Below are 26536 nucleotides of genomic sequence, written 5' to 3'. Positions count from 1 at the left end.
CACACCACATCCAAACAAGCCGATTTCACTCACCAACGTTCAGATGTCTGACTGTAAAATCTCGCAAAACCTCACGAGGCCAAACGTGAGTTCAGACAAACGTGGCCAACTGGGAAGAAGTAATGGCAATAGTTTGTAAGCTGTATTTGACGGAGGCAAAAGTAAAGCGAGATCACTATACACACACAGCAGGAATATCTCTTTAAGATCATTTTAAGAGCGATCCTGGTTGTCGGAAGGGAGAAAACGGGACACAAATCTGCATAATAATCTCGCCATGTTAACTAAGCATAACGTTAATCACAGTTGATGTATCATCATGGTTTTAAACAATGGTATCACAATCACGTGGTTTTCTTGCATCTTGAACCACTTGTCATTAATAACCAAGATGCCTGTACCATCTTGGTTAAAACTATATTCAGACCCAAGACACTTTTATTCATTTATGTTGCTGTGTCTGACTTCAGGCCGGCTACAGTGTGCCGTATCCTGTTTTGACGAGAAGTCTGTGTTTGTGTGCTGGGTTTTACTTTGTGGAGATTATTTTTGGCTGCGAGTGTGATCAACAGTGTCGGCATTGCTGGTATGTTTTCGCTGAAATGAATGCGCATTTGTGGGCAGTGGGATCTCCTTTTAGGCCAGCGGTTCTCAGACTTTTGAAGCAGGCCATGCCCTCCTTCTTGGAGCAATAAAATAAACGGCAGCAGTAAACAGCATAAGATCAATCGCAGGTTTCGGGAAGGAATTTTTGGCTCTGGGACTGCCAAGTTCAGCTCTCAGGAGCCAGTGTCTTGCATGTGTTGGACGTACCCCTGGTTCAACAATCCTGGATCAAATGAATGGTTCCTTTTGAAGCCTCTGCAGAACCTGATGACGCAGCGAGGAGCAGCTGGTAAACGCCTAAAACATGCAGGGTACGTGGCTCTTGAAGACTGGAGACGGCCACCCCGATTTTGAACCGTGCACAGAGTGTGGTGTACAGTCAGAAGTTCAGACATATTTTCTTATGTTAATTATTTCACTACAGTTAAGGTTCTATATTGACTAGGAACGGGCTAGACACCAGATTAAAGGTTTTAAAGGGGGAATATTTAAGAGCTAGTGCTTCTTAAAGAGACAGAGGCCCAATTTCAAGCCATCAAATTATAAAGTCAAATTTCTTATCTATTCATATATACAACTTTTTTCTAACTATATATTATGCATTTTACAGGCACATAGTGCCTATAAAATGCATAACATTGCCCCTTGAAAAGTTAGTGTTAAGTCAGTTTTATGTCTGAGTTTTCTTCTTCTGTACAAATACTGTTGCAGTACTGCCCCTCCCAAACCTGTTGCTACACACAGCTGGTTTGAAAGAAACTTGTGTACTTTTCCCTTTCTTTAAAAAAAAAATCAGCTTTTTAAAAAAAATAAAATCTTGAAAACCACAGACGGTCGAGGTGGTGATGTTGAAACCAATCACTTTTACGAAGGTGGCTCCGTTTTAAAGCTACGTTTGGCAGGTTACGAGTGGAAGAGATTGACGTGAAATGTGACGAGGTGATGGGGTTCGGTTTCAGCTGCTGCCTGTCAGGCTTGACCGAGCAAACGCTTCAGCAGAATGTGGGTTGGGAGGGGGGCTAGGAGGGGCAGGGGTGATTTTTCTGCAGGCAGGAAATGGGCAGTGCAGGGTGTGCCAAGACAGGAAGCCTGACTGAGTGCTTGTACCCTCCTTCCACCCCCACCTTCAGCACCTCCACCCCTCTGGGACTTCGCCACAGTGACCATGCCTCAGCATTACAGTGCTGCTGCATTCAAACATTGCCTCATGTTTCCTGCTTTCCTTCCTCCCAACCTCCCTTTACTAGTCACTTGTCACCCTGCAGAGTGCAGCAGCTGGTCAGCGTGCGCTGAGAGCTTTTCCCTTGGCTGTGCAGCACCTGAAGGAGAAACTGGATTTTACAGAAGTTCCCACCTATTCCTGCACCCTGCTGGGTTTGGTTGTTTTACAAAATCATCAGTAAGAATGGAGCACAGCTGCAAGATGGCAACGTAGGATTTCCGCATTACTGTTGAATATTTTGATGGTGATCATGATTAACCCTCATGTTCCTCTCTTCCCCCCTCTCTGAACAAATTCCTGTAAGCTTTAAAAAAATAAAACGCATCTTGCTTTGGTTTCAAGAGGAAAGAAAGTCCCTTTATCTGGACAAATATACTGCATGGCACTTGAAATATTGTGAATGTTGCATCCTAGCAGTCGTCCTTGATCATAGTATTGAAGTACCTGCAAGGATCACGTGGGGTTAAATCCATAAAATGCTTCACATATTCATTTAGTCTCAGTTCTCTGTGTGATGGAGGGAGTACAGAGGACTGTCTGACCCTACAAATCCAGATTTCTCAGAAGAGCACTTCAATCAGATGAAGCATGTTAGAGCTGCACTAGACAAAAAAAACCTTCAAATCACAATTTCATGGCCAGGAAAACATCTCATTTAGTTCATCCTTTTGTGTTATGTTTGGTGCTGTTGTCAAGCAAGAGGTTAGCATCTGTTGCAGAGTGACACAACTGTCTCTGCTGGTCTGACGACCTTCAGAAAAAACACACTTTTAGTATTTTCACTAAAGTTTAAAGCATAAGTTTATAACCTTTTTTGTGTATTTACAAGAGATGCAATAATTACTGATTGTTGCTAAAATAAGATGCCAAATATTACCATTATAATAATGTAACTTGTGGCATTTAGTTTTGTTTTATGCAAAAAATTAAGCCACAATATAGCTTGAAAATTAAAGATCTCAAGCGCTTGTGTTAAATACTTCTGTGCCATCCTGCTGCTCAGAGTGTGGAAGGTGTTTTTCTTTTTTATGCATCATTATTAATTACTAGAGGTGTGCCGATCGATCGGCCACCGATCATAATCGGCCGATTTCCATGAAAAAGTGTGTGATCGCCGATCACGGTCTCTTGTTGCCGATACCGATCACCTGCATCTCATTTCGCAGTCTGCCTGTGCTGCTGGTCTCCTCTTTCCTTCACGCTGCGCAAACGCGCAGCAACAAATCCTAAGCGATGTGGAACTATAACGCACTGAGTGAATGGGGACGTTTGCGTGTTGCGGAGGAAAATTGAAGCGCGTAAAAATGCATCAACACAACGAAGCTAATATGACATAAAAACAATGCCATACTTGCCGGAGTTTAGCTACATCGAGGCTCACAGCTGTAAAAATGACATGGAGGATCAAATAGCAGGTAAAGCAGCGCACAGCTACAAACACTCACCCGGATTAGCATGACGGTCAGAAAGCTAAACAAATAACCCGCAAAATTATTTAAGTCTTCGAGCTGCGATGTAAGACGCTGGTTCTGCTCTCGCTGTTGAACCACTGCTACACGCTACAGGTAGTAATATTTCACAGACGGAGCGCCGCTTCTGCTCCACCTGGTAGTGACTCTCACACCGAACCTCTGCTTAAAACTGCAGAGTCTAACTTAAAAAATTTTTTTTTACACACATATGAAAACTTTTGCTGTCCTAACATGAGACAAATCTCTGAAAAAAAAAATCAATCGCCTCCCTGCTCTGCATAATTACTCCGCTCAGTCAGAAACAGCCAATCAGAACTAGCAGTAATCAGCTAGCCGCCATGCTATCAGGAAGTTTTTATTCAGTAACTCTGGATTGTTTATTGTAATGGATCCTGTATTTGTCTTTGAATGTTAAGTTTTATTCATGCTTGAATTTTTTTGGGCAATGTTGAGCGGTTTTATTTTGACTCTTTGCATTATTTAGCCTCTTCAGAGCCTTCATATGTTTTCAGTCTGTTAAAGATGGTATTACCGATAGCAGTGGCGCAACTACACATTATTCAGGGGGATGCGAAAACATAGATCGGCGCCCCCCCAGGGAAGGAACGGTGAAGAAGCGACACTCACTCCCCCCGCACCCCCTAGACGACGATACGTGAAAGGTAAAACTCGCTACATTTACCTCGTTATGTGCGCGAGGTGAAGGAGCGTAAGGCGCGCTGAAGTGTATGGGAAAACATCATCGGCGCGCCGCCCCCTCCAGACGGAGTTTTGGCGCCCCCTCTGGTGCTGCGCCCCTATGCGTTGCATACCCTGCATACCCACTTTTTGCGCCACTGACCGATTAGCAGTACAATTTGCACAATGCCTGTTTTGGTTTTTTCTTGGAAGAAGTTATTAAAAACAATTTTTTTGTCTAAATTAAGGTGAATTCATGGTTCCTTTTTCCACATAATATAACTGGTAGTGCTTATGATTAAAAAAAGAATGTGATCTGTATCTGTGATCGGAATCGGCAGGAAAAAACTTGATCGGCACATCTCTATTAATTACTACAAATGACTGTTTGCCAGAATAGCAGATGCTGCTTCTATGCTCTTTACATGAATGTAATGTCAATAGAAAGATTTACAGGAAGTCAGAAACACAAACAAATGTAGGTGTTTAAACCTGTCTAAGCATAGTGAATATCAAATTAGCTGTGCTTTTTAATGGCATAAATAAAATAAATATTTGTTTATAAAGCTCCATAATCAAACTATATTAAAGCTGGTAGGGTTAGGTACGTGTAAAGTATGTAAAAGGGGAATTTAGGACGTATCGGCTTAATGAGGGATTTTTGTACGGGGCTTAATATGAAGTGGACGTCATGTGGTGATATAGTTTCATCTTCCTCCACTGCTGTATGTCTGTTTTCATTGGCAAATCATTCTATTGATTTGTTCATAAGAGTCTGTGTGTCTTTAGTTCGGTGGGCGATTGTTACTTTAGGATAAAGCATTATGAGTGGTCATTACAAATAGAAAAACAATATATAAGCTCAGTCCCTGTACCTTAAAATGGAAATGGCAATTCTGCTCAGAATAATACACAATGTATTTAATAGAAACGGTTAAATGGCTGTGGTGTCTATTATTAGTGCTTAACTCTTTACTGAGCTTTTTGCTCCTCCTTCTTTCTGATAATCGGAGTTCTGTATTTAAGATGTCACTTCCCTTCAACAGTACATTTTCAGGGTTTCTCTGGAGGCCTTTCACACCTGCTTATGACTTCCAGCAAAAATTTGTTTTGTGCTTCCTTCAATTTTTTTCTATGAAGTATCTCATTAACAATAGATTGTGACAAAGCATGGTGTAGTTTTACAGTGAAAAAAGTGTTTCCCTTTACATATTTCCACTGTTTTTTTTTGTTGTCTTTTTGTAACACTTCAGATCATCAAATTATGGTTAATATCAGGCCTGTGTACATTTTCCATGTGAAGATTTCAGTTAAGGGAAGAAAAGCTATCCAAGTCAACTCTGTGAAAAAATAATTGTCCCCTTAAGCCCTAATAACTGGGCCACACTTGGTGACACCAACTGCCATCAAATGATTACAACTTCCTACATAAATTTGTTGAATTATTTTGGTATAGGCATGTAGAGCATGAATGTCCTTTTTGAGGATTTGTCACTGTCCTGTTGCATAACTAAGTGCACCTCTGAATGACTCAAAAAAACAAAAGCAAGGTTTTGGAGTGGACTAAAACCCAACTGAGGTTGTTTTTTTTGTGTCATTTATAGGTATTCTTGCTGGTATGTTTCATTTTGCACCTAAACATCCTGTCACAAACTGACAGCTGGACATTCTCCATCTTACCTCAAGTCATTCGGGTCCTGAAGAAGCAGTTTCAAAACTACATTTTGTATTTTCTCAGGCCGTCTTTGTTTGCTAACAAAAATGGTCACTTAAGAAATCTCAAACTGGACGCACTTTTTTTTTTTTTTTTCCTGGACTGTGTGTTGAACTATTTTGGAAAATCAGAGTTGCACAAAGGAATTATTTTGTGAATACACGAGAGGCATCATCCCCAACAGCAAAGCGGCGGATGGGGACGTGAGTCAACAAGTGAAGGCTGTTTCATTTTGCAGGCAGGAGACGCTTCCTCTTTTCTCCGAGCGCAGGCCCTTTGGTGGACACGGTCAGGCTGCCATCAGCATATCAATGCAGGCTCTTTTTTTTTTTTTTTTTTCTTGTCCAACAGAAGGCTTGGGCAAACTTGACATGCTTTCAGCACTGTATCAATAACACTTTATTGCAGAGCAGAGCTGTGCTAAAAGATGTTTCTAGATACTGAGAGGCAACCAGGCTTTCTGTGCTCAGCTGGCGAAGAATCGATTGAGAACGGGTTTTAATTGCAGACGTAAATAATAAGAAGGCATAAAGTTCAAAGACCTCATTCCTGAGGATGTGATTATGTAAATTGAGGTATTACCTACTCATAGGTCCTACAAATCTCACCTCTGGTTTTATTTTGTCACTGAACCAAGTGGGCTGAGACGCTGCACCTCTGGTAGCTTAGAGGCCATTGATGCCGGGCAGTCGGCTTGGCCAACGCCAGGAGTCTCGGGCAGCTGCTGCTCCCATTCAACCCAAACGTAGCACAAAGTCTCACTGTGGACTAATTGGCTCATCCTGGTGTGGGAACGATTCGCACTAGTGTTTGCTCAATCGTCTTTTGATTTGTTTGGTGTTTGGGTAAAGGAAAGAACAAAGGGGGGAAATGTAAATCTATTGAGGCAGCGTCAAGAAAATGTAAGCGCAGACGTTTATTTTAAATTGTGAGCCGTTTGAATACAAAGAGTCCAGGCTCAGTATTATTGTACCCATATGTTACAGTGGCTATTGTACAAGTGAAATATGGTCCCTCTTAAGAGGAAATTACACAAAACTCACTTCCCTTGTTGAGCCCTTGTTGAGACTGCAAAGGAAATGTGAAAACAGTTTGGACTCAATGACGCACCTTGAGGCCAGTGTGAACCAGCGATGCTTATTGTGCTCTATTTATTTTCTTAAGGCGATTGAAACACCTTTAAATATGCAACATTATAAATTAAGCCTCAAATAATATTGATATGTCGTCATTGTCAGCATCATCTTATTTCTTATGTCTTCACGTGTTTGTGTAGTAACAACGAAGGCAGCCTCCGCGTAACCAGGCTGCGTCACAGCCCGTCTTCAGCGTTCATTGGATAAAATGAGTTGCAAAACAGTCCTAACCACTGTTCACACTGAAGTGCAGCCTTATAGGAGGAAGGTAGTAAATTAAAAAAAACAACAAAAAACCCTCCAAAAATCACCATTCTATCTCGGGACAACACAGACACACAGGACAAACAACATGGAGATGTACGCAAGACAAGCTGCTTGTCTCTGGGATGGCTTCATTGAAAGATTTTGTGCAACCAAACAATAAGTGCTTGTTTTGATAAAGCAGATGGCTTAATTTAACTCTGTGTGACTGACCTCTGTGGTTTGAATCGGGGGAAATACTCTGGAGGTTTCTTTACTACTTCTGCACACCCTGAACAGGACAGTGATGGCACTGCTGCGCTTTAGAGTCTGAACACCAAGCAGTTCTTCTGGTTCATGTATGGACTGAAGCCCAATCGGTACGGATGGTGTGAAGTTCAGAGCCGGGTAGGTGTGAGCAGCAGCCTGGTTCCTCCTGTCCTCGTGCTGCATCTTCACCAATGAATCACACCTGCTATTTAATCTGAATTTCACTTCAATTAGATTTGCCTGAATGTGTGTTAATCCGTCATGGGGTGTGTGTGGAAGATGTAGCCTGTAGCTGGTTTGTCAGGACAATAGACATTTGTGATGTAGGTAATAATTTTTTTTCCCCTCTGATATTTTTCTGGGTTTTGTTTGACTGATTTGAGACACTGAGCAGCCAGCGCTTCCACAATGTTCCCTCTTCGCTTCATCTCTGCCCTCCCCTTCTCTCCCTCCAGTGACTTCCAGCTCATATACTGGAAGAGGAGGAGCAGACTCTGTGGGAAGCGAGGTTATGAAACAAGATCTAACATTCTGCTGACCCGAACTGATCGCAGCACCCTTCCGGTGACAGTGACAGGATATATGTTTGGCTTTGTTTAGCGGACACTAGAGTTTCAGTCTCTGTTTGTTGACATCACTCGACTCTGACTGAAAGACCGGTTGAGTGGTCTGGGTATTTTTTTTTTTCTCTCGATTGTGAAGTAAAATGTCAACCAGATGCTGTTGAAATACAGTTTTTATCTGAAAGCCTTCAGCAACAGTCCAAACTCTGACGTAGTACAGGCATATTATAACTTGTCAAACATTTCGTTCCTGGTTTTGAGATTAATTGGCAACACTTTATTTTACGGGGTGATCATAAGAACGACATGATACCGATAACATCTGTCATGAACATGAAGAAGTCTTTATGAATGTCTCACTTTTGTCAGAAAGTGTCATTTGGTAAATAATGACACTTTTAATGCAAAGTTGCTCTAAAAGTTGCAGTGAAAGTCCATTAGAAGTGCCAACTTTGCATTAAAGTGTCATTATTTACAGAATAATGCAAAGTTGGCGCTTCTAATGGACTTTCACGGCAACTTTTAGAGCAGCTTTGCATTAAGTGTCATTACTTACCAAATGACACTTCATGACAAGTCATAGACATTCATAAAGACTTCATGTTATGTCATGTTTATGACGGAGTCATGTCAGTCTTATGCACATCCTGTCAAATAAAGCGTTACTTATTTCATCGTGCATCTTTTTTGATTGATTTTGATTGTTTATAACATGCATAAGATAATCTTGACACGTTCTGCAAGTTTTTTGATAAAGGTCACATTCAGCAGCAAACTAGAGAATTACAAAATCATCCCTTTTTATTTATTGAATTATGTCCTTTGGCTCGTTCTAATATTTTTAAGACAAACAAAGTGTATTATGTTTGTAGTCTCAAAACATTTGGAACTATTGGATAAATTGGTGGGGGGGAACATTATTATTATTATTTTAGAACATTATTTTAGAATTTGACTTTCGGATCAATAGCACCAATAGAGAAATGACTGATCAATTTCAGTCTGCGGCAGATTGATTGTTGCATCGCTCTTAATCTGTGTTTGTCTCGATGTCTGACACAGACTACAGATTGGCATCAGTCGTAACTGTTTGCCAGAGTTGAGTAGAAACCTGAAGTTTCCTCTGTCAGATGAGGCGAATAAGGTCTTAATTTGAACTCGAGACTTCGGCTTGAGACCTGGCTAGTGTTTCCTCAGATTCCACAGCGGAGAGCGATGACACACCGAGATATTCCCCTGCTCATCCACACGTGGTTCATTGTTGGTGCCATCCCATTAAGTCTATCTGCTCACAAGTCAGCTGTGTTTCCTCAAGAGTGGCCCCGAGGAAATGTGGCCGCCAGCAACTCTAATCTGTTTTTCTTCTGTCAAATCATGTAATTCACAAACTAAAAGATTAGAAGTCGCTTTCAGTGTTCTGGCCTAATGCAGATACTGTCACGTCTCCATGATTTAATCTAGAGGCTGTTTCTGCGTGGCTAGGTAAATTAGGAGAAATCTGACGGCGCGGTTTTCTTTCGTCTGTGAAGCTACTCCAAATCAGCGAGAGGCTCAGGCTTCAGAGCTGCTGCCTTGAATACTAACGGCAGAAAATGGGTCAGTCAGCCTCTTCTGGAAAATCTCTGCTGCCTCCTATTCCCAAAGCATTACTAGAGAAGATTTTTTTTTTTTTGAAAGCACTCTTTTAGTAGTGGAAGGATGTCAACTTTTCACAGTGAAATACTGGAGTAAAAATCTGTCGGCTGATTTCCTTTTCTCTTCCTCCTTTGCAGGCTGTCAGCATCAACAAGGCCATCAACACACAGGAGGTCGCCGTCAAAGAGAAGCATGCCAGGAATATCCTCACATTGTGTGTGTGTGTGTGTTAGTGTGTGAAGAATGTGTTTGAAGAGAAGAGCTGTGTTTATTTCTCCATGTGTGCAGAGGGTTGCATTAGTGCAAAACGACAAACTGAGTAACCCCATATAGTTCATGTGGTTTTGCTGCGCAGCTGATGTGTGTGTATATATATATATATATAAAAATAAAAAAAACGGCATGCTGCACTTTTTCTTTTTTACTTATTCTGATCTCTCTTGGGGCATGTTGATATAGTCTGCAATACAAACAGTTGTATCCGGGGTTTTTTTCTTTTTAGATTCTTGTGATTTAATTCAGTTTATTCAGCTCCAATTCCCATCTCAAGGCTGTTTATGAGATGAAATGGTTATACAGAAACCTTTTGCAAATTCAGCTCAGATCAGTCTAGGTTATTCAGTAGAATCAATCAAATCATGCAGTCAAAAACACAGAAAATTAAATTCCAGTTACTTTTAGGGCCACAATGAATGAATGATTATTTTATTGACTTTTTCTGATGATTAATCAATTAATGGGGTAAAATAATTGGCACACTCTGCAACTGTAATCAAAGTTAATTGCAGCGAAAGATCCTGTCACTGACGGTGTCCAAGAAAGCAGCTCTGAGCTAATAATGTCTTCTCTTGAATCTGTCTAGGAGAAAAGCTCTTTAAAACTAAAGTGATGAATCAAGACTTTATCTGGGGGGAAAAAAAAAACAAAAGCACACAAAGTTAATTATTGCAAACTCAAGCACTTAAACACAGCATCGCTTTGCTAGGTGTGCCATCTCTGAAAAGAAGGTACGCCTGGTCCAGAATAGCAAAACCGTTTTAATGTTTGACCTGTCAACAAGGTTTATACACTTCATTTATCTAATCAGAATCCCACTGTTGTGGACAAAAAAAAAAATCAACTTATAATCTTCAACTCCCTTCAGAGCTAAAGAAGTTAGAAAATATCCAAATCAAATGTAATGTCAAATATGAGTGGTCCTTGACTGCTGCTCCCACCGTGCATCTTGGGGACCCACCACGAGAAGGGCGCCCACACTTTCTGGGCGGCCGTCAACCGGCTGCCTCTCTCCAGCAACGCCGTTCTCTGCTGGAAGTTCTGCCACGTCTTCCACAAGCTGCTGCGGGATGGACACCCTAACGTAAGAGCGGAGGACACTCGAACATCGGGGAGGAACGTCCGTGGTTTCTGCCAGTGTTGGAAATCTGTTTGTGCTTCCACCTGCAGGTGATAAAGGACTCCATGAGGAACAAGGCAGATCTGGCGGATATGAGCAGGATGTGGGTAAGCAACTACACCAAGGTGATTGTTATGTCATGTAAAGATCTACGGCAAGCCGTCACATGTCGGGGGAATTTGGCCTTAAGCCACAACAGGATTTAATCGCCTGCTGAATTTGTTTGATCTTTAAAACACAGGTGGTTACATCCATGAAGTACAGGAGATTAATCGTTTACTCAAGTAGCTGAAATCTCCCTTTATCGAGTGTTTAGTTCATCTTTTAACTTGTCATTCTGTAAAGAATTTCTCTGCGGTTACCTGGAGCATAGATAATAACACTGAAAATAATTAATGTTGTGTAATAATAGGCTACAGCACAGTTTTGTTTGTAAAAATTTTGGTTGCATAATGTTTTCAATCCCTTTAACCATGAAATAATCTTTTTCTGTTTTCTTAAGCAGAACAGCTAAAATGCTGAGTATCACTTCATTTCATCTAGACTTTTGATCTAGATATGGCTGTTATCTAGTCCAAAAAGCATGACTGTTGGGTTAATTGGTTTGTCTAAATTGTCCCTAGGTGTGAGAGTGTGTGTGCATGGTTGTTTGTCCTGTGTGTCTCTGTGTTGCCCTGCGACAGACTGGCAACCTGTCCAGGGTGACCCCGCCTCTCGCCCGGAACGTTAGCTGGAGATGGGCACCAGCAACCCCCCCGACCCCACTAATGGACAAGGGTGTAAGAAGATGGATGGATGGCTGTCATCTGTACATTTTTGTAAAAGAAAGAAAAGAGCAAAAAATTAATTTACCTAAAAATGCTTCAGACACTATCTAAAATGATATATTTAGATTCCAGCTGCTCAAAGTGGGAACTGAAACTTTTCTTGCTTTCTGAACAAAACGAATGTGGTCAAATTTACATATTTCTATTTATAAAAGGTTAGTTTGCCTCAGAAGGTTTTTGTTCCTGAAGTTTAAAACATTTGATTTTAAACTGATGGGTTTTTCCATCTGACAAACCAAGAAACGAGGATTGAAATTATTTCAACAGGATGAAATGACATAAATGGTAATTTATTGGATGATGCTACAGATTACAGATGTAATACGTCCACTCCTTTGAATATGTTTGTTTGAAATTTATTTTATATGTATATAGCTTTGTTTCATTCAATGAAGTCAAACTAACATAACACAATCATACAAGCCTTTCTCTAGACGTTTTAAGTTGCAGCCTTCAATGTATTCTTTCAGGTCTTTATATGATGGACTAACACACATTACTGCACAATTATCAGCTGAAAGGGAATAATAATACAATAATTTCTTCAAAACTAACTATCCAGTGCAAACAGCCGTTTCTTGAAGTCGTATAATTACTAACTGAAGTCCATTTGATGTAATTCATCATTAAACTGTTCTGTGAAAACCTCTACAGGTTTATTGGGAGAACAAACGGCATCAGGATACCAAGGAGAACGTTTTGAGTGCAGTTTGATCAGTTATCTGAATAGAAAAAGCTAAACTACCCAGTCGAAGTTCAGACCTGAATCTGCTGCAAAACTTGACACTATTTATTACTTCTAACTGAGCTTGAGCATTTTTCCCCAAAAAAGAATTGGCAGAAAATTGCAAGAAGTCTCTTGATGCGCAAACAGACATAGACCAAAAATATTATTGCAAGAAGGCACACAGTTGGAGTCTGACTTTAATGTTTACCAGTCAGTTCTGCACTGCTTCATAGTCGACATTCCCAGCAAAGTTTTCGATTGAAAGTCACAGTCATGTTGATGAGAGCAGATCACTGTTAAATGTTTGTCTGCAGCCATCAGCAGTGTGAAAGACGGGTGTGGACAAGAACTATGTGATCATGATCGTCGGAGCGCCCTCCTGTTGTGGTTAACGCGCTGACATTTACAGACGCTCGGGGGGGGTCTTCGTCTTCAGCAGTCGAGCCTTCAGAGCTCGTTAAACATTATTGGAGGAGCGCACTTCATGTAGAAGGCATTCTTTAATTTTAACAGTGTTTGCATTGTCCATTTAAGTCGTTCGCCACAACATCTTGGGTTAGTAGTTTATTGGGTAAGCTTGTTTTGAAGTGAAATCTTATTTCACCACATTTATGGCGCAAGCCTGAGCAGCAGCAGCGAGCTGGGCGGAGGCCTTCGCGCTCTGTACCGACTCAGTTTCTGCTGATGTCACCAGGCAGCAGGAGGATACAGGAAGTGGGGTTGCTGTGACCAGGGCTGCGGCGTCATGTTTCCGGTTGTTTCGCTTTCACACACTCCCAGGCAAATAGTTGAGGATACTGAACGGTTTCCTCCTAGGCAGACCAGTTGCAGCAGGAGTTGCGTCCACATTGTTTATATAGCTGGTGTGTGTATATAATATGCATGTATATAAAAAAGAATACATTTTTAAAATTATTTTCTTTGTCATCTCTTCCCCTCAGGGTCATCTGAGTGAAGGGTATGGGAGGCTGTGCAGCATCTACCTCAAACTGCTCATCACCAAAATGGAGTTTCACATTAAAGTGAGTCGGCCGGCCAATAAAACGCAGCGTCAGCCTCCCCCATACCCCCTTCTCCTCTTCCCTTGTAATCTTTGCCCCAGACCCTCCTCCTGTGGGGAGGAAATTCCAGCTTGCTCATTATTATCCTTTGAAGAATCAGTAATGAAGCACTTTTATGAGACAGCTGAGCAGAGGCGTGGAGGTGACATGAGATACTGCTGCTGCTGCTTGCTCTCATGAAGCCGGATTCTTAGCCATGACTGAAAGCAGTAAGGTGACTCTCTGACATCTAAAGCTCCTTCATTCTCATTTCTGTTGGCAGATTGTTATAAATTTTGTCTCACAGCATCATGGGCGTAGATCTGTGGGCATTGCTGTGGGTTGGACGCATTGTCCAGCATCATCTTTGTGTACTGACACATAACCTGACACACCTATTGCTGTGACTAAATAACTGACAAAGGGCCAATAAGCATTCTGATGAATTAATCATTATGCATCAACTGTAGAAATAATGCAAAGCTGCAGTAGGAATATGAAATATTTCATATGTGAGGTTTGAGCCTTCCGCTCAGCCTTCCTGTTAGCTGCTGGAAGTCTTGCTCTCTTGCAGCCAGAATGAACTGCAGAAAGGTCTCGTGTCCTAGAAAACAGCTTTTTTTTTAAAGTGTTTTCTCAGATCTCTGTGCTTCCTTTCACTATTAAACACCTCAACAATAATGTGAATTCACAGATTTGAAAAAGATGTTTTTAATTTTCTGCCAAAGTTGAGTTTTGCTCACTTCAAGTTAATGGTAGATTTCTCGGTGCGTCTCTACTTTTTATAATTTCTACATTAATTACTGCCGACTGCGGTAATTAGTCGCAGTCTGCAGTACGGAAGCGGTAGGAGTTTACTTTTTAAAAATTTTTTTTATTCGATTGTTGTTTTTAAACATGAAGTCAGGGTTTCCCTTAGTGTATCGTAAGCCTGGCGGGCCACCAGGCTTAGCATTGATTTTATTTTCTTTTTTTTATGATCACTTTTTTTTAAGACTTTATAGTTGGGGTTTATGTATTAATCTCCCAGTCTTCCAAAAAAATGCACATCAAATAATATTTTCAAATTTCCTGTCTGCTTTAAACACTTTAACTCAAAAACACGCCGAGTGGCTGGATGACTGCCATAGTGCCCTGAGCATCGGGCTTAGAAAGCTTTCTGGGGAAACCCTGGAAGATGTTCAATTATTGTATTTTATTTTAATCAAGCGTTTTTCCCTGGTTGAGAACAGAAGTCGTGCAAAAGCAGCACAGACATGTGCACTTCTTATGTTTACCACATAGGAAGTCACCATTTAATCTTTTAATGAAGCTGCTGGTGGCCAAAGTTACCAGATTCTGTCAGTAAATTGTATCAATGGCTGTCCGGACTTTACGGTTTGAGTTCAAAGCTCGGTTTTTGTCCCGTTCCGTTTCAGAACCCTCGTTTCCCCGGCAACCTGCAGATGTCGAACAGGCAGCTCGATGAGGCGGGAGAGAACGACGTCAACAACTTGTGAGTGTGGCGTGCCGCCGCTGCTCTGGTTGCCTTAGCTTACTGGTGGATTTAACTGGTTGAGCTCCAGGATGGTAGTGTTTTAACGGTGCCTCCACACGGGTGTGACGAGCAAAGCATCATTCGAAACCTGACAGTAAATGATTAATAAATCGGCAAACGTTAGTCACGATGATCAGTGGTTAATAAACGGAAGTAGTTCTGATATTAACCAGAAAGCTGGAATGTTGCGTGTATTATATTCCAGGTGGGATAAATTATGAACTTTCTCATCTGCAGCTTCCAGCTCACAGTGGAGATGTTCGACTACCTGGAGTGTGAGCTCAACCTCTTCCTTGGAGGTGAGTTTTTCTGCTCCATAGGACCAGCTATCTCTGTTAAGTACACACACACACAGATGCTGTCTGACAGACAGGAAGAACAGTCTGCCTTATATGTGATATGCACAATGGCGAACGGATGTGGAGCGCTGAAATCCCCTCCGATCTGTTCTGCGGCCCTTTAGTTGCCTGGTTGAGTCACCTGATGTTCATGTCTGCCGAAGCAGCGGAGCGGGTTAAAAATAGACTGAGGGAGGTGACCGGGAGAGCAAATTCAGCCTCCAGTCATAAAAGATGAGGAGGAAATTACATTCAGGCTGCTTATTACTCGCAGCCGCCTCCAGAGCCGCCGCCTCCACCTTTCCAAGCAAACTAGATTAGCTGCGAAACACTTCGCTGGTCCGCCTCTTTTAGGGGCTCCATGTCTTTAGACATCGGATACGAGGGATCCTCAAATCCAGGACTCAAGGGCTGATGTTCTGCTGCTTTTAGATGTGTCTCTGCTTCAACACGCCTGAGTCAAATAATGAGGTTATTAGCAGGATTCTGGAGAACCTGACTACATACTGAGGAGGCGATTCAGCACTTTTATTCAGGTGTGTTGGACATCAAAAGCTGTTCAAGGTCCAGGTTTGAGGACCCCTGAGATAAACCATCAACTTTATTGATACCACTGACTCACTGGTTTCCTACGCCGCCTGGAAAATGTCTTGATTTTCATTTCCAGACGTGGATGAATATGAAGGAGAGAGAATGACCACATTTCCTGATTTTATTCACAATGCTGTTGTCCACAGGTCGTCCATCATCAGTGTTTCCATTTATTTGTCCATCCGTCCTCTGTGTTTTGCAGCTCCACCTCTAGCGTCTCTCACAAATCCATTTTTAAAAAGCCCTGGGATCCCTGGAAGTTGGAGTTCTAACATGAAAGCTGTGCCAATAATAACTCCACTCATTCATTGTTAATGCATTTCAGACCAGAACTGTGCGGTTCATGTTAGTCCATCCTCTGCTGTTGCGTGTTTTTTTTCTTTTTTAAAGTGTAACGTCATGTGAAAAGTGTGTGTTTTGCGCGGCAGGTAGTCAGGAAACCACGCCTGCGTCGCTCTGAGGCTCTCATGACCCGACTCCGTAACGATGGAGGCAGAGACTGAGTCAGACAATCCTGACTCTGTTCAGGTTGTCGCTCCCTCGCCGCTCCATTTAAAACTCCTTTCCTGTTTTCCGTCTTTGAAACGACTGATCCATGGCCGCAGTTTCCAGACACTCCAGTGCAGCTGAAGCGACTGTTTGTTTTCGGAGTGCGCTTTGTTGATTGCCGTCGCGGCTCCTTCCTCTCCTCCGCAGTGTTCAACTCCCTGGACATGTCTCGGTCTGTGTCGGTGACGGCGGCCGGTCAGTGCCGCTTGGCTCCCCTTATCCAGGTCATCCTGGACTGCAGCCATCTGTACGACTACACCGTCAAGCTGCTGTTCAAGCTGCACTCCTGTGAGTCACACAAACCGCAGCACCGCCACCAAAACCCATCTGAATATTGGTGCATTGTGCATGAGACGGCCATGACTCTGTCATAAACATGACATGACACCTGTTTTGAACATGAAGGAGTCTCTATGAATGGCTGACTGTTATTAGGTGTCATTTGGTAAATGCCATTTTTTCTGCAAAGTTGCATTAAAACTCCATTAAGTGTCAACTTTGCATTAAAGATGTCTATTTACTGATTACTAACTTGCAGCAGAAGCTATCAGACAGTAAAATATATATATTTTTTTTATTTTTTACTTGATTATTTAGCAGAGTTGCAGATAAAATGGTTTCTGGTTGCCTGATCGTATGACTCTGTTACTGTCAACAAACAAACAAACCTCAAGGCAGGTTTTGTGGTCTTCAAACTTGTGGCTGTTTGGATCTGTGATTAAAACGAACACATTTGCTCTGTTTGTAGAAGACAGGCTTATAATTACAGTCTATTTAAATGCAATTCTTGTTAGTCAAATATGGCAGAAAAACTTTAATATTTGATTATGTAAATTCCTATTTGAAAGGCTTTCTTTATATATGAACACAAAACAAATGTGGATTCAAGGTTTCTTTAAAAAAAAAAAAAATTTCAGATCTGCTGAGACAGATTTAGGTTCACAGATGTTCCTCAAGTTGTGTTTGAAATAACTTGATTGAACCTTCGCTCTCAATCAAACTAATTCTTGAAATCCGAGACACTGGAAAGGCCTATGCTTTTCTCTGGCGAGCGTCGCTTTTGAAATCTCTCCAAATTCACCCTGACGCACCAAAACATGCAGCTGAGTATCGAGTTGAATCTTTTCTGTTCCAGCTTTAAAGCATGTTGTTGTTCTCGGCTGCCGTCAATCACGTTTTACGTTTTATGGAGAAGCTGTTTATTTTCCTACGCCGAGCACAGAGCTGTTTGTGTTTTGTGTTTGCAGGCCTTCCAGCCGACACTCTCCAGGGCCACAGAGATCGCTTCCAGGAGCAGTTTAAGAAGTACGACGTTCCCTCGGAGCCACGCAGAAGCCGTTCCTCAAAGTATCACCCTGTGTTCACGCATCCTCTCTCGTTTCAGGCTGAAGAGTCTCTTCTATCGCTCCAGTAACCTGCAGTACTTCAAGAGGCTGATTCAGATCCCACAGTTGCCTGAGGTTTGCATGACTCCGACCGCCTTTCATGCCTAATACTCCCATGGATGTGGTTGCTGATTCACTTTGTGTTGCTCAACTAATTGAGCAACAGCAGCATGTCCATCATCATGTGTGTAAATGTTGTCCTGTCGGGACAGGCTGAGCATCTAAAACTGAGCCATACGTTTAGTTTCCTCTGTTTTAAATGTCAAATACTTTTCTGCAAGCGTTTTTTTTAATTTTTTTTATGCAACACACTGATCAGGTCTGCTATTCTTGCAGAACCCGCCAAACTTCCTGCGTGCGTCCGCGCTGTCGGAGCACATCAGCCCCGTGGTCGTGATCCCCGCCGAGTCGTCTTCTCCCGAGTCTGAACACGTGGTGGAAACGGAGGACCTGGTGGACACGGACGTCCCGTCCCTCCCGGTAAAATCCTCTGCAGTCCTGGATTTAATTTGTGGTTCCCGGCCTTTTAATAAATCTCCTGGAACTTTGACATTCCCTTATATTCAAATTCAAAAACAATTTATTAGGTTTTGGAGTTGTGGTAACGGTGTCGTTTTATCGTTTTGAAATGATACTCAGATCCTTCTAGTTCACCTTGTTTCCACGGTTACGCATTTTACAACTGTCTGAAAGTGAAAAGAGTAAGAGCAAAAACTCTTCCAAAAGCTCTGCCCTGTTGCATTTACTCCACACAAGAAGAAATGATTACTATTTCCATAAACGGTAAAGTTGTTTCTAAAATTAACACCAGGTCTGTTTGGCCTTCCCAGGCTCCCTCCGAGGTCAAGTTTGATGACCTGTTTGGCACGTCTGCTGCCATCGATCCGTTCAACTTCAACAGCCAGAACGGCATGCGCAAAGACAAGTGAGTTTCAGAAATACACTTTGAACATCACCGTGTTTTTTTTTCTAATCGTGAGATCTTGATCGGTGCTTGTCACGAGTTTGGTTGGATTAATATGCCGTTTCAATTTGTGAAATTTTGGTTTAGGTTTTTTTTTTTTTTTTTTTTTTTCAGTTCCCGGGAAAAGAATAAGAATGTGATTATTGTTGTGCATTTGTGTTCAGTCCCTCTGAGTTGATACAGATCCTCCTTCAGTCTCTAGAATCTGAAATGTTTGCTTATTTTTCTATGCATAGCAGCTGAAGACAAGTCAGTCCAGACATTCATTTTGCTGCAACTCCTCAGCTTTGACTGGACCGTTCTAACACAGGACTTGATCTTAATGATCAAAATCTAAGGCTTTGATCAAAATGGAGCTCGTCTCTTCGTTATTTTAGCTCCTTCCATCTTCCCATCAACTCTGACCAGCTTCCCTGCCACTTCTGAAGAACAATCCCGGAGCATCACACTGCCACCACTGTGTTTCACTGTAGAGATGATGTTTTTAGGACGGTGTTGAGAGTTCTCATTTCACTGGAAAACCATCTTCAAAATATTGGCTTTGTGCCCAAAGTGGCTTCAATGGAACAACTTGTTTTTTTTTTTGTTTTTTTTTATTAAAGCAATGGTTGTTTCTCTTGCCTGGCTGTTCGGTTTAGGCAGTCGGGTTTGAACGGTTTGGATTGAATGTTCCTCTGTGAGATGTTCACAATTTTTGTTATAGCATAACCCTGCTTCAAGATTCTCCTCTTTCTTCCTGACCAGCCTGCCGTCTTCCTTGTTCTTCACGCTGCTGTTTGTTCTTGAACAAATAACTGAGAACTTCCCAGAACCTCTGGGATTTATGCTGATATTCGACTCGTCGCAGACGGACTATGTTTACTGACTTCTGAAAGGGAGCTGGTTGCCCAGGATTTTCTTCAGATGTGTCAGAGTAGTAGAGTAGAGGGAAATGTTTACCACACTTGTCTGGTTTTTATTTGTAAAAATTATCCACCATGTTGTTGTTCTGTAGCATAAAATCCCAATAAAATGTGTTTGATTTTGTGGTTAAGTGACAATATATAAAGACTTTATTACAGTTGGACAAGGCGATCCACATGAGACAAATTATGTTTCTGTTGAGAGGTTTAACAGTTTGTTTGTATCGACTGTGAATATTGTGATTCCAGTTTGTTCCTCTGCTTGTTCCTCAGAGACCGTCTGATCGAGCAGCTGACCAGGGAGATCCAGGCCCTCAAGGAGGAGCTGGAGTCTTTCCGACTGGAGGTAAGGAACGGAGGAAGGTCCTCCTCGCTTCTGTTCTCCGTCTCATTTTTGACCCGGCCCGCTGTCCCGTCTGTCACCAGAGCGGCCGGCTGTGTCAGGCTCTGAGGGGCCGCGTCAACGAGCTGGAGGCGGAGCTCGCCGAGCAGAGCCACCTGAGGCTGCAGGCCGCCGGCGAGAGCGAGTTCCTGAAGGCGGAGCTGGACGACCTGCGGCGGGCCCGGGAGGACACGGAGAAGGAGCAGCGGAGCCTGACGGAAATCGAGAGTGAGGCGGCTTTTATTTTTGCACGACAGCTCAGGCGCTCTTCGTGTTTTCCACACCCGACAGTCCGGTAGACTCGGTTCGATCGGGAACCAAAGCTGCGACATTTGCTACATTTTGATTCAGTTTATCACGTTAATCGATATTCGCGTCTTCACCTGTGGAGATGCTGCACCAAGAACCACTTGAGGAAACGACATGAAAACCTCTGAAGAAATAATTGCAACTTCCTTGTAAACAAGAATATAAACAAGAATGGAATGGCGGCAGATTTTGCAGCTGCAGGATTTCTTTTATTTCTTTGGTAAAAGACCACAAACCATTTCTCCTGCTTACACTAGACTTGCATGTTTGTTTTTGTTTTTTTTATTGAATTTACCCAGAATTCCCTACTCTAGAATCCACTTCCTACTTGGTATATGCATTCGAACTGCGCCAGTGTTCACTTTAGAGACCGAGGCTTTTATGCAGATTAGACTTTGCTTTTTTTGATGCGCATCAGTTTTTGTGCGTTCACATCTCCCCAAACAAATTGAACTTTCTATGCAAACGAAATAAGTAAAATGGACTAAACAGGGCTGGTGTGAATGCACCCCAACCACGGACCTTCACGTAGTCTGACTGATCCTGAACTACGTTGCAAAGAAAAATGGACAAAAATGCCTTTCTTTTGTCAGAATTTAATGTATGAGAAACGTAAATTAAATAAAACGAGCTAAAACAACGATATATTTTACTTTATGTACAGCAAGGAAGTAAATGGTGCGCCTGCTAATGTTCTAAGCTTTCTGTGTCCGTTTCCGTCTCTTCCCAGGAAAAGCTCAGGCCAACGAGCAGCGCTACACCAAGCTGAAGGAGAAATACACAGAACTGGTTCAGAGTCATGCAGAACTGCTGAGGAAGGTGAGGAGGACGCAGTCTCCAGATCCCTCTGTGGCCTCGCTGCAGCTCACAACGCTTGGTGCTGTTTTGTGCAGAACGCAGAGGTCACCCGGCAGATGACGGTGGCCCGGGCGGCTCAGGACGAGGTGGAGGAGGTCCGGAGGGAGATGCAGGAGAAGGTGAAGAGCGCGCAGGAGGCTGCGGACAGACAGGTGACGACCACAGAAAATGTTTTAGTGGCCCACCTTTTCTCGTCATCCGGCTGCAAAGTGACCCGAGCGACACAGTTCGAAATCTGAAGCGTTGTGACTCCTTGTGTCGTTCAGGAGAGGGAGCAGGTGAAGCAGCTACAGGAGCTACAGAGAGAACTGGTTTCCAACCAGACAGAACTGGACTCCCTGAAGACCACAATGGCCTCGTCCCAGCAGGTCAGTCTCAGCAGCTGCCAGGAACAAAGATGGGAGATCTTGATGATTTACTAATGATTCTGATCGATCTGTAAATAATCTGAACCTTTAATAATCTAATTTTCACCATCAGAGTTTGGCATTTCTTCCTCAGACATCTCCAGCTTCAGACTGATTTTATGTATGGGGCTGACATATGATGCATACATTTGATCACCTCAAGTAAAAACTGCACTATTTCACATCATTATAGTTAAACTGGATGACGCTGTCTAATTGCTCCTACTTATAGTTGGCACATGTTTTTCAAGCAATAATTTGTTACAGAAGGAATCTGATCATTTTCAGGCCTGGAGATCTAGAGAAAAAAAAAAGCCGAGGCTTAAACATCTATAAAAACAAAACATAAAAGAGGAATTTTATTTAAGTTTTTACAAGCAGAATAAAGGTATCCAATGTATAATCTGTTTAAACATTTAGTTTCAAATAATCCAGTCAACATTTTGATTTGGTCAGAATAAACCAAAAAAGAAAAGAAATATGAAGTAGCCCATTATCAGATACGTTGAACATTGCACTTCAAGTATTGAACATACTGACAATTAAACTAAACTTGAAATTGGTGAAATTAGACCTGGAAATGTTTGGCAGCCAGGGCTCTACACCAGATGTCTTGCAGGTTTGATATCTGCTTCTACTAAGCTTCTTGCATCTCGAGTATCGAATTCGCCCAGGTGATGAGGTGATGAGGCGTGTTGGAGCATCACAGGTGGTTAATTATTCAGGATTTTTTCCTGACTCGCACCTCTCACGCTTCACTGGCTCTAGTTTTACCTTAATGACAGGTGGAGCTTTTTTAGATTCCACATCATTCCTGTCCATGCGGCTGGAAATGCATATTTCTAAACGGAATGAATTTAGGTAGTTTGTAAGCTTTTGTTTTGTGTGTTTTTTGTTTTTTTTTTAGCCAGCTGACCGGTCTCAGTTCTTCACCATCCATCTGGAGAAAACTCCAGTTGTTCTGCCACTTTCTCTGGAATCTCATAAAAAAAAAACTAAAAAAAAAAAACTTGAAGCTGCTATTTTTAAAACCGTAGGCATTCCTTGATACCAGTAACAAGTCCATTCCTAATAAGGACTGGCAGGATGACTAAATCCTGACTAATGGTGATAACAATGACTATAAATGGGAGAACTGGACTTTGTTTGAAGGAAAGACGTCATTAACCCTGACAGAAATCAACACCTCTATCATTTCACAGGTTTAAATTCAGCCTTGGCCACTTTTTGACTCTTTTGAAGAACCAACCTTTATTTTTGAGATTTGTGAATGTTTTTGTTGTAGCTCTAAAAGGAAGTGAATGTTTGTAGCAGCCTGGCAGTAAAATGTTCAGACCGTTGCTGATATTTGGCCACTTATTTGCTATAATGAGACATTTGGTTTCCAGAGCTGACATGCAACTAAAAATAAAGATTTGGTGGGTGTGAGACTGAAATAGTGTATCAAATGAACCGTTTACCGGTTTTTCCTCCTAGTTCTTTCCAAATAATTTCCCAAAATTTTACCTGATTCTTTTTTTTTTTTTCCCTCAGCTTTCCATTTGTGACGTCTCCGTTTTGTATTCTGGTCTTATCAGCACTGCCGCTCTTCCTGTCTCCATCTAATCCCTGTAGTCTTTTTTTTAACACAGCTGACGTCTCTCTGCTCGTCTCCAGCTCCTTTTCGCGTTTCTCTTCTAAAAGTGCTCTTCTTAACTTTGCTGTTTCTTGTTCCTTCCTCTTTTTCTACCGGCCCCACTGACAACTCAGAGCGTAAGTTTTCTATTCTTCTCTTTTTTTCCTTTCCTTTCCCTTACATTTCATGTAAGTTTATTTTAAAGTCTAAGGCTCTGGTATAAAAGATTAGCTACACTGTCATCACTGGTTTCACAACCTCAGCTTCCCACTTTGTCTTTGACCTCAACCCAAACCTCTCTGGAGTTTCCATGGCTCTCCACAACCTCAAATCAAGGCAGCGTCACTCAAACTAGTGGCTAAAGATAATAGGCTGTCAGTGCGTCCTTAAGAAGTCTGAAAATGTCTTAAATTCATTTAAAAAGAGGCAAGATGGCCTCAAATATGTTAATCACGGATCTTGAATTTTGTCGTGGCTGCTCTGTTTAACCTTTTTTTTCTCCTGGGATTTTTCTGTCGAACAGAAGTTTGAGGCATGTGTAAAAAATCTTTGTTTTCTGTGACTCGCAATTCACTGCCGACATATTTTTGCTAGCTAGCTTTTTTTTTGAGCCAGCTGTCTGGATGAAGTTTGCATATTTCTGTGACGATATAGTTCTTAAATTCTATTCATAGTGGTCTTAAAAAGGTCTTAAATTTGAGTCTGTGAGACTGTCAAAAACCCTGGATAAAGTGTGTTTTCAAAGTGAGGTCGGACCACATCCTGGTGTTCTCCGTCGGCTACATATCATCTGTCCTCCCGCGTGAAAATCGCCAATCTGTCGCCTTCTTTCCCCTTCCTGGACGCAGTCGAGCGAAGTGCTCGGCACACAGCTGGTCGCCCTGGAGTCCGAGAAAGCGGAGCTGGTGCAGACTCTGTCAAAGGTGGAGGCGGAGCTCGCAGTCCAGGGGGAGGAGCTCCAGCGAGTTCAGAGCTCTCTGGCGACCGAGCGGGAAAGCGGAGTGAAGACGGCCGAGGCCCTGCAGAATCAGCTCAACGAGAAGGTCAGGGGTGGCTCTGGTGAACCGGCAGCGTCGCGTCGCTAATGGGGCCCAGTCAAATATTTACCTCTGACCACAGGAGAGCAGGGAGCAGGCGCTGGAGAGTCAGCTGGTGGCGGCTCGCTGGTCCAGCCTGCAGGGAGCCGTGGAGGAGGCGGAGCGGATCATCCAGGACTCTTTAGCTCAGATAGACGACCCGGCACACATCAGCTGCACCAGCTCTGCAGGTCAGGTTCATGCGGAGCTCGGCAGTCGGCTCAGTCACTCGTCGCAGACGGGCTCTCATTGTGTCCGTCCATCTCTGCAGACTATCTTGCGTCTAGATGCCAAGCCTCTTTAGTCTCCGTGGAGCGGCTGCAGAGCGTCAGAGAGGCCTTCTTGGCCGACAACACAGGTGAGGAGCTGAAAGTGCCAACTGCTTTTTGTTAGGTTGATTCTGAAAGCAGGTTTGGTTTTCCAGTGCCGTCCCAGTCTAAAAATCTCTCATCCATCCTTGAGTAAGTCTCCTTGTTTCTCCATCCATTTGTTTGTTCATTTATTCATCCATCAATTGATCCGTGCCTGCATTGAAAATGTATTTAATTTATCCATCCATTAATAAATTATTTCATTTATCCATTTGAAATTCATCTATCCATCGTTTCATTATGAAAAAAAAGAACTTCACTCCATATTGCATTGTAATTTTACACAACTACTTAAAGCTGCAGTATGTAACTTTTATAGAAAAAACATGTTTTTAAATATTTGGTGAAACTGTCACTATGTCCTGACTTGATGAGACAAATCTGTGAACATATTGATCTCCTCTTCCTCCTTTCTGTGATTCCACAGCCATCTGCTCAAATCCACCGCTCCCAGTCAAAAACACCCAATTAGATCTAAGAGGAAGGTCCTAGCGCTGTCAATCATGTTCTTGTAAGCGCTGCTCAATGTGCTAAAGCCTGAAAAATAAAACTTACCTTTCCAGGAAAACTATATTTTGTCATTGGTAGACAAGGTAACTAACCTGAGCATTCATGACAGACTGTTGTGGTGCACCAGCTGTAAGTGTAGTAAAGAGCAAGGTTCAGGGTGTGAGCAGCGTGTACATGTGGTGTGATTGACGGCGTTAAGACCCTCCTGATTCTGATTGGTTGTTTTTGACTGGTTTGGGTGTTTGTCTGTTTTCTGAAGCCAGAGGAGCTCGATATTTACACAGATTATTTCTCGTCTTGGGATGTTAGGATGTTGTGACAGATTTAACAAATATGTATAAAAAAAAAAATAAAAAAAAACTTTTACAAAAGTAACATGCTGTGGCTTTAAGGGGGCTTGGGTTAAAAAAAATTTCGCTTTTTCAAAGTTGGCTCATGCTAGCCAACCAAGCAACGTCCACAAACTCAGAACGACTGTAGATGTACGAACAATTTTCTGAAAACACCAAAAAGTTCAAGAGTAAAAGAATGAAAATGTGCGTTAGTCATGTTCCATTGCAGTTTTAAGCAATAGTAGCACTAGTATTACAATTGCATGCTTTTCTGACGTTTAGCAGTCCTAATGCTGCACAAATATGGACTTTGAAATAAATATTATTTATTGGTGGTTTTTTTGTTTGTTTTTTTTTCCCTCTGCCTACATCGTGCAGCCGTGTTGGAGCTGGTGCGAGTGGTGACCCAGTGTGGCCACCTGGTGGGCGACACCATCGTTCAGGGCAGCGCCACCTCCCACATGATTCCTGTGGAGCAAGCAGACGGTAGGTGTGTGTGAATGTGTGTGTGTGTTGCAGTTGTGAGAGACGAATGGTGTCTCCTGATGTGAATCTGTGGGTGAGACGGATGTTTACAAGCCCTGACGTGTCTCTGAGGTTCTGTCTTCACACGGGCTCATTAAGGCTGAGCAGAATAACAGTTGTGTTTATGTAATGTAATAGGCAGCACCGTTGTGACGCCCACACACGCATAACGCACCACACATAGGGCATCAGGTGGCCGGGGGGGCACCATTAAATATGGCCTGTGAAAAATCGTTATATTTAATCATAGTAACAACATGTTTAAATAAAAAGAAAACTGCTCAGCAATGCAAAAGTGGCTAATTTGCAGGTCTCCGCTGTGCTGCAGCAAAGCGCCGAACCTCAGAGGTCGCATC

At 42.4% G+C, this 26536-nt stretch overlaps 1 protein-coding gene across 2 annotated transcripts in view; it reads left to right on the top strand.

The window, feature by feature from the left end:
- Window positions 1-26536, top strand: part of hip1 (huntingtin interacting protein 1) — a 52854-nt gene that overhangs the window by 19050 nt on the left and 7268 nt on the right. For both annotated transcript variants that reach the window (XM_008425434.3, XM_081614405.1), the window contains exons 2-21: window positions 9677-9740; window positions 10757-10899; window positions 10986-11042; window positions 13431-13511; window positions 14948-15024; window positions 15304-15365; window positions 16692-16832; window positions 17792-17849; window positions 17929-18004; window positions 18266-18409; window positions 18760-18854; window positions 20069-20141; window positions 20222-20405; window positions 21217-21305; window positions 21380-21496; window positions 21611-21712; window positions 24215-24409; window positions 24486-24633; window positions 24714-24800; window positions 26034-26141. In XM_008425434.3, the coding sequence (XP_008423656.2) occupies window positions 9677-9740; window positions 10757-10899; window positions 10986-11042; window positions 13431-13511; window positions 14948-15024; window positions 15304-15365; window positions 16692-16832; window positions 17792-17849; window positions 17929-18004; window positions 18266-18409; window positions 18760-18854; window positions 20069-20141; window positions 20222-20405; window positions 21217-21305; window positions 21380-21496; window positions 21611-21712; window positions 24215-24409; window positions 24486-24633; window positions 24714-24800; window positions 26034-26141 (2101 nt within the window). The remainder of the gene's footprint in view (window positions 1-9676; window positions 9741-10756; window positions 10900-10985; window positions 11043-13430; window positions 13512-14947; window positions 15025-15303; window positions 15366-16691; window positions 16833-17791; window positions 17850-17928; window positions 18005-18265; window positions 18410-18759; window positions 18855-20068; window positions 20142-20221; window positions 20406-21216; window positions 21306-21379; window positions 21497-21610; window positions 21713-24214; window positions 24410-24485; window positions 24634-24713; window positions 24801-26033; window positions 26142-26536) is intronic.

The sequence above is a fragment of the Poecilia reticulata genome, chromosome 13 (genome assembly GCF_904066995.2).
Source record: "Poecilia reticulata chromosome 13, P_reticulata-male-v2, whole genome shotgun sequence".
NCBI lineage: Eukaryota > Metazoa > Chordata > Actinopteri > Cyprinodontiformes > Poeciliidae > Poecilia > Poecilia reticulata.
This window is presented reverse-complemented; position numbering and strand designations above follow the sequence as displayed.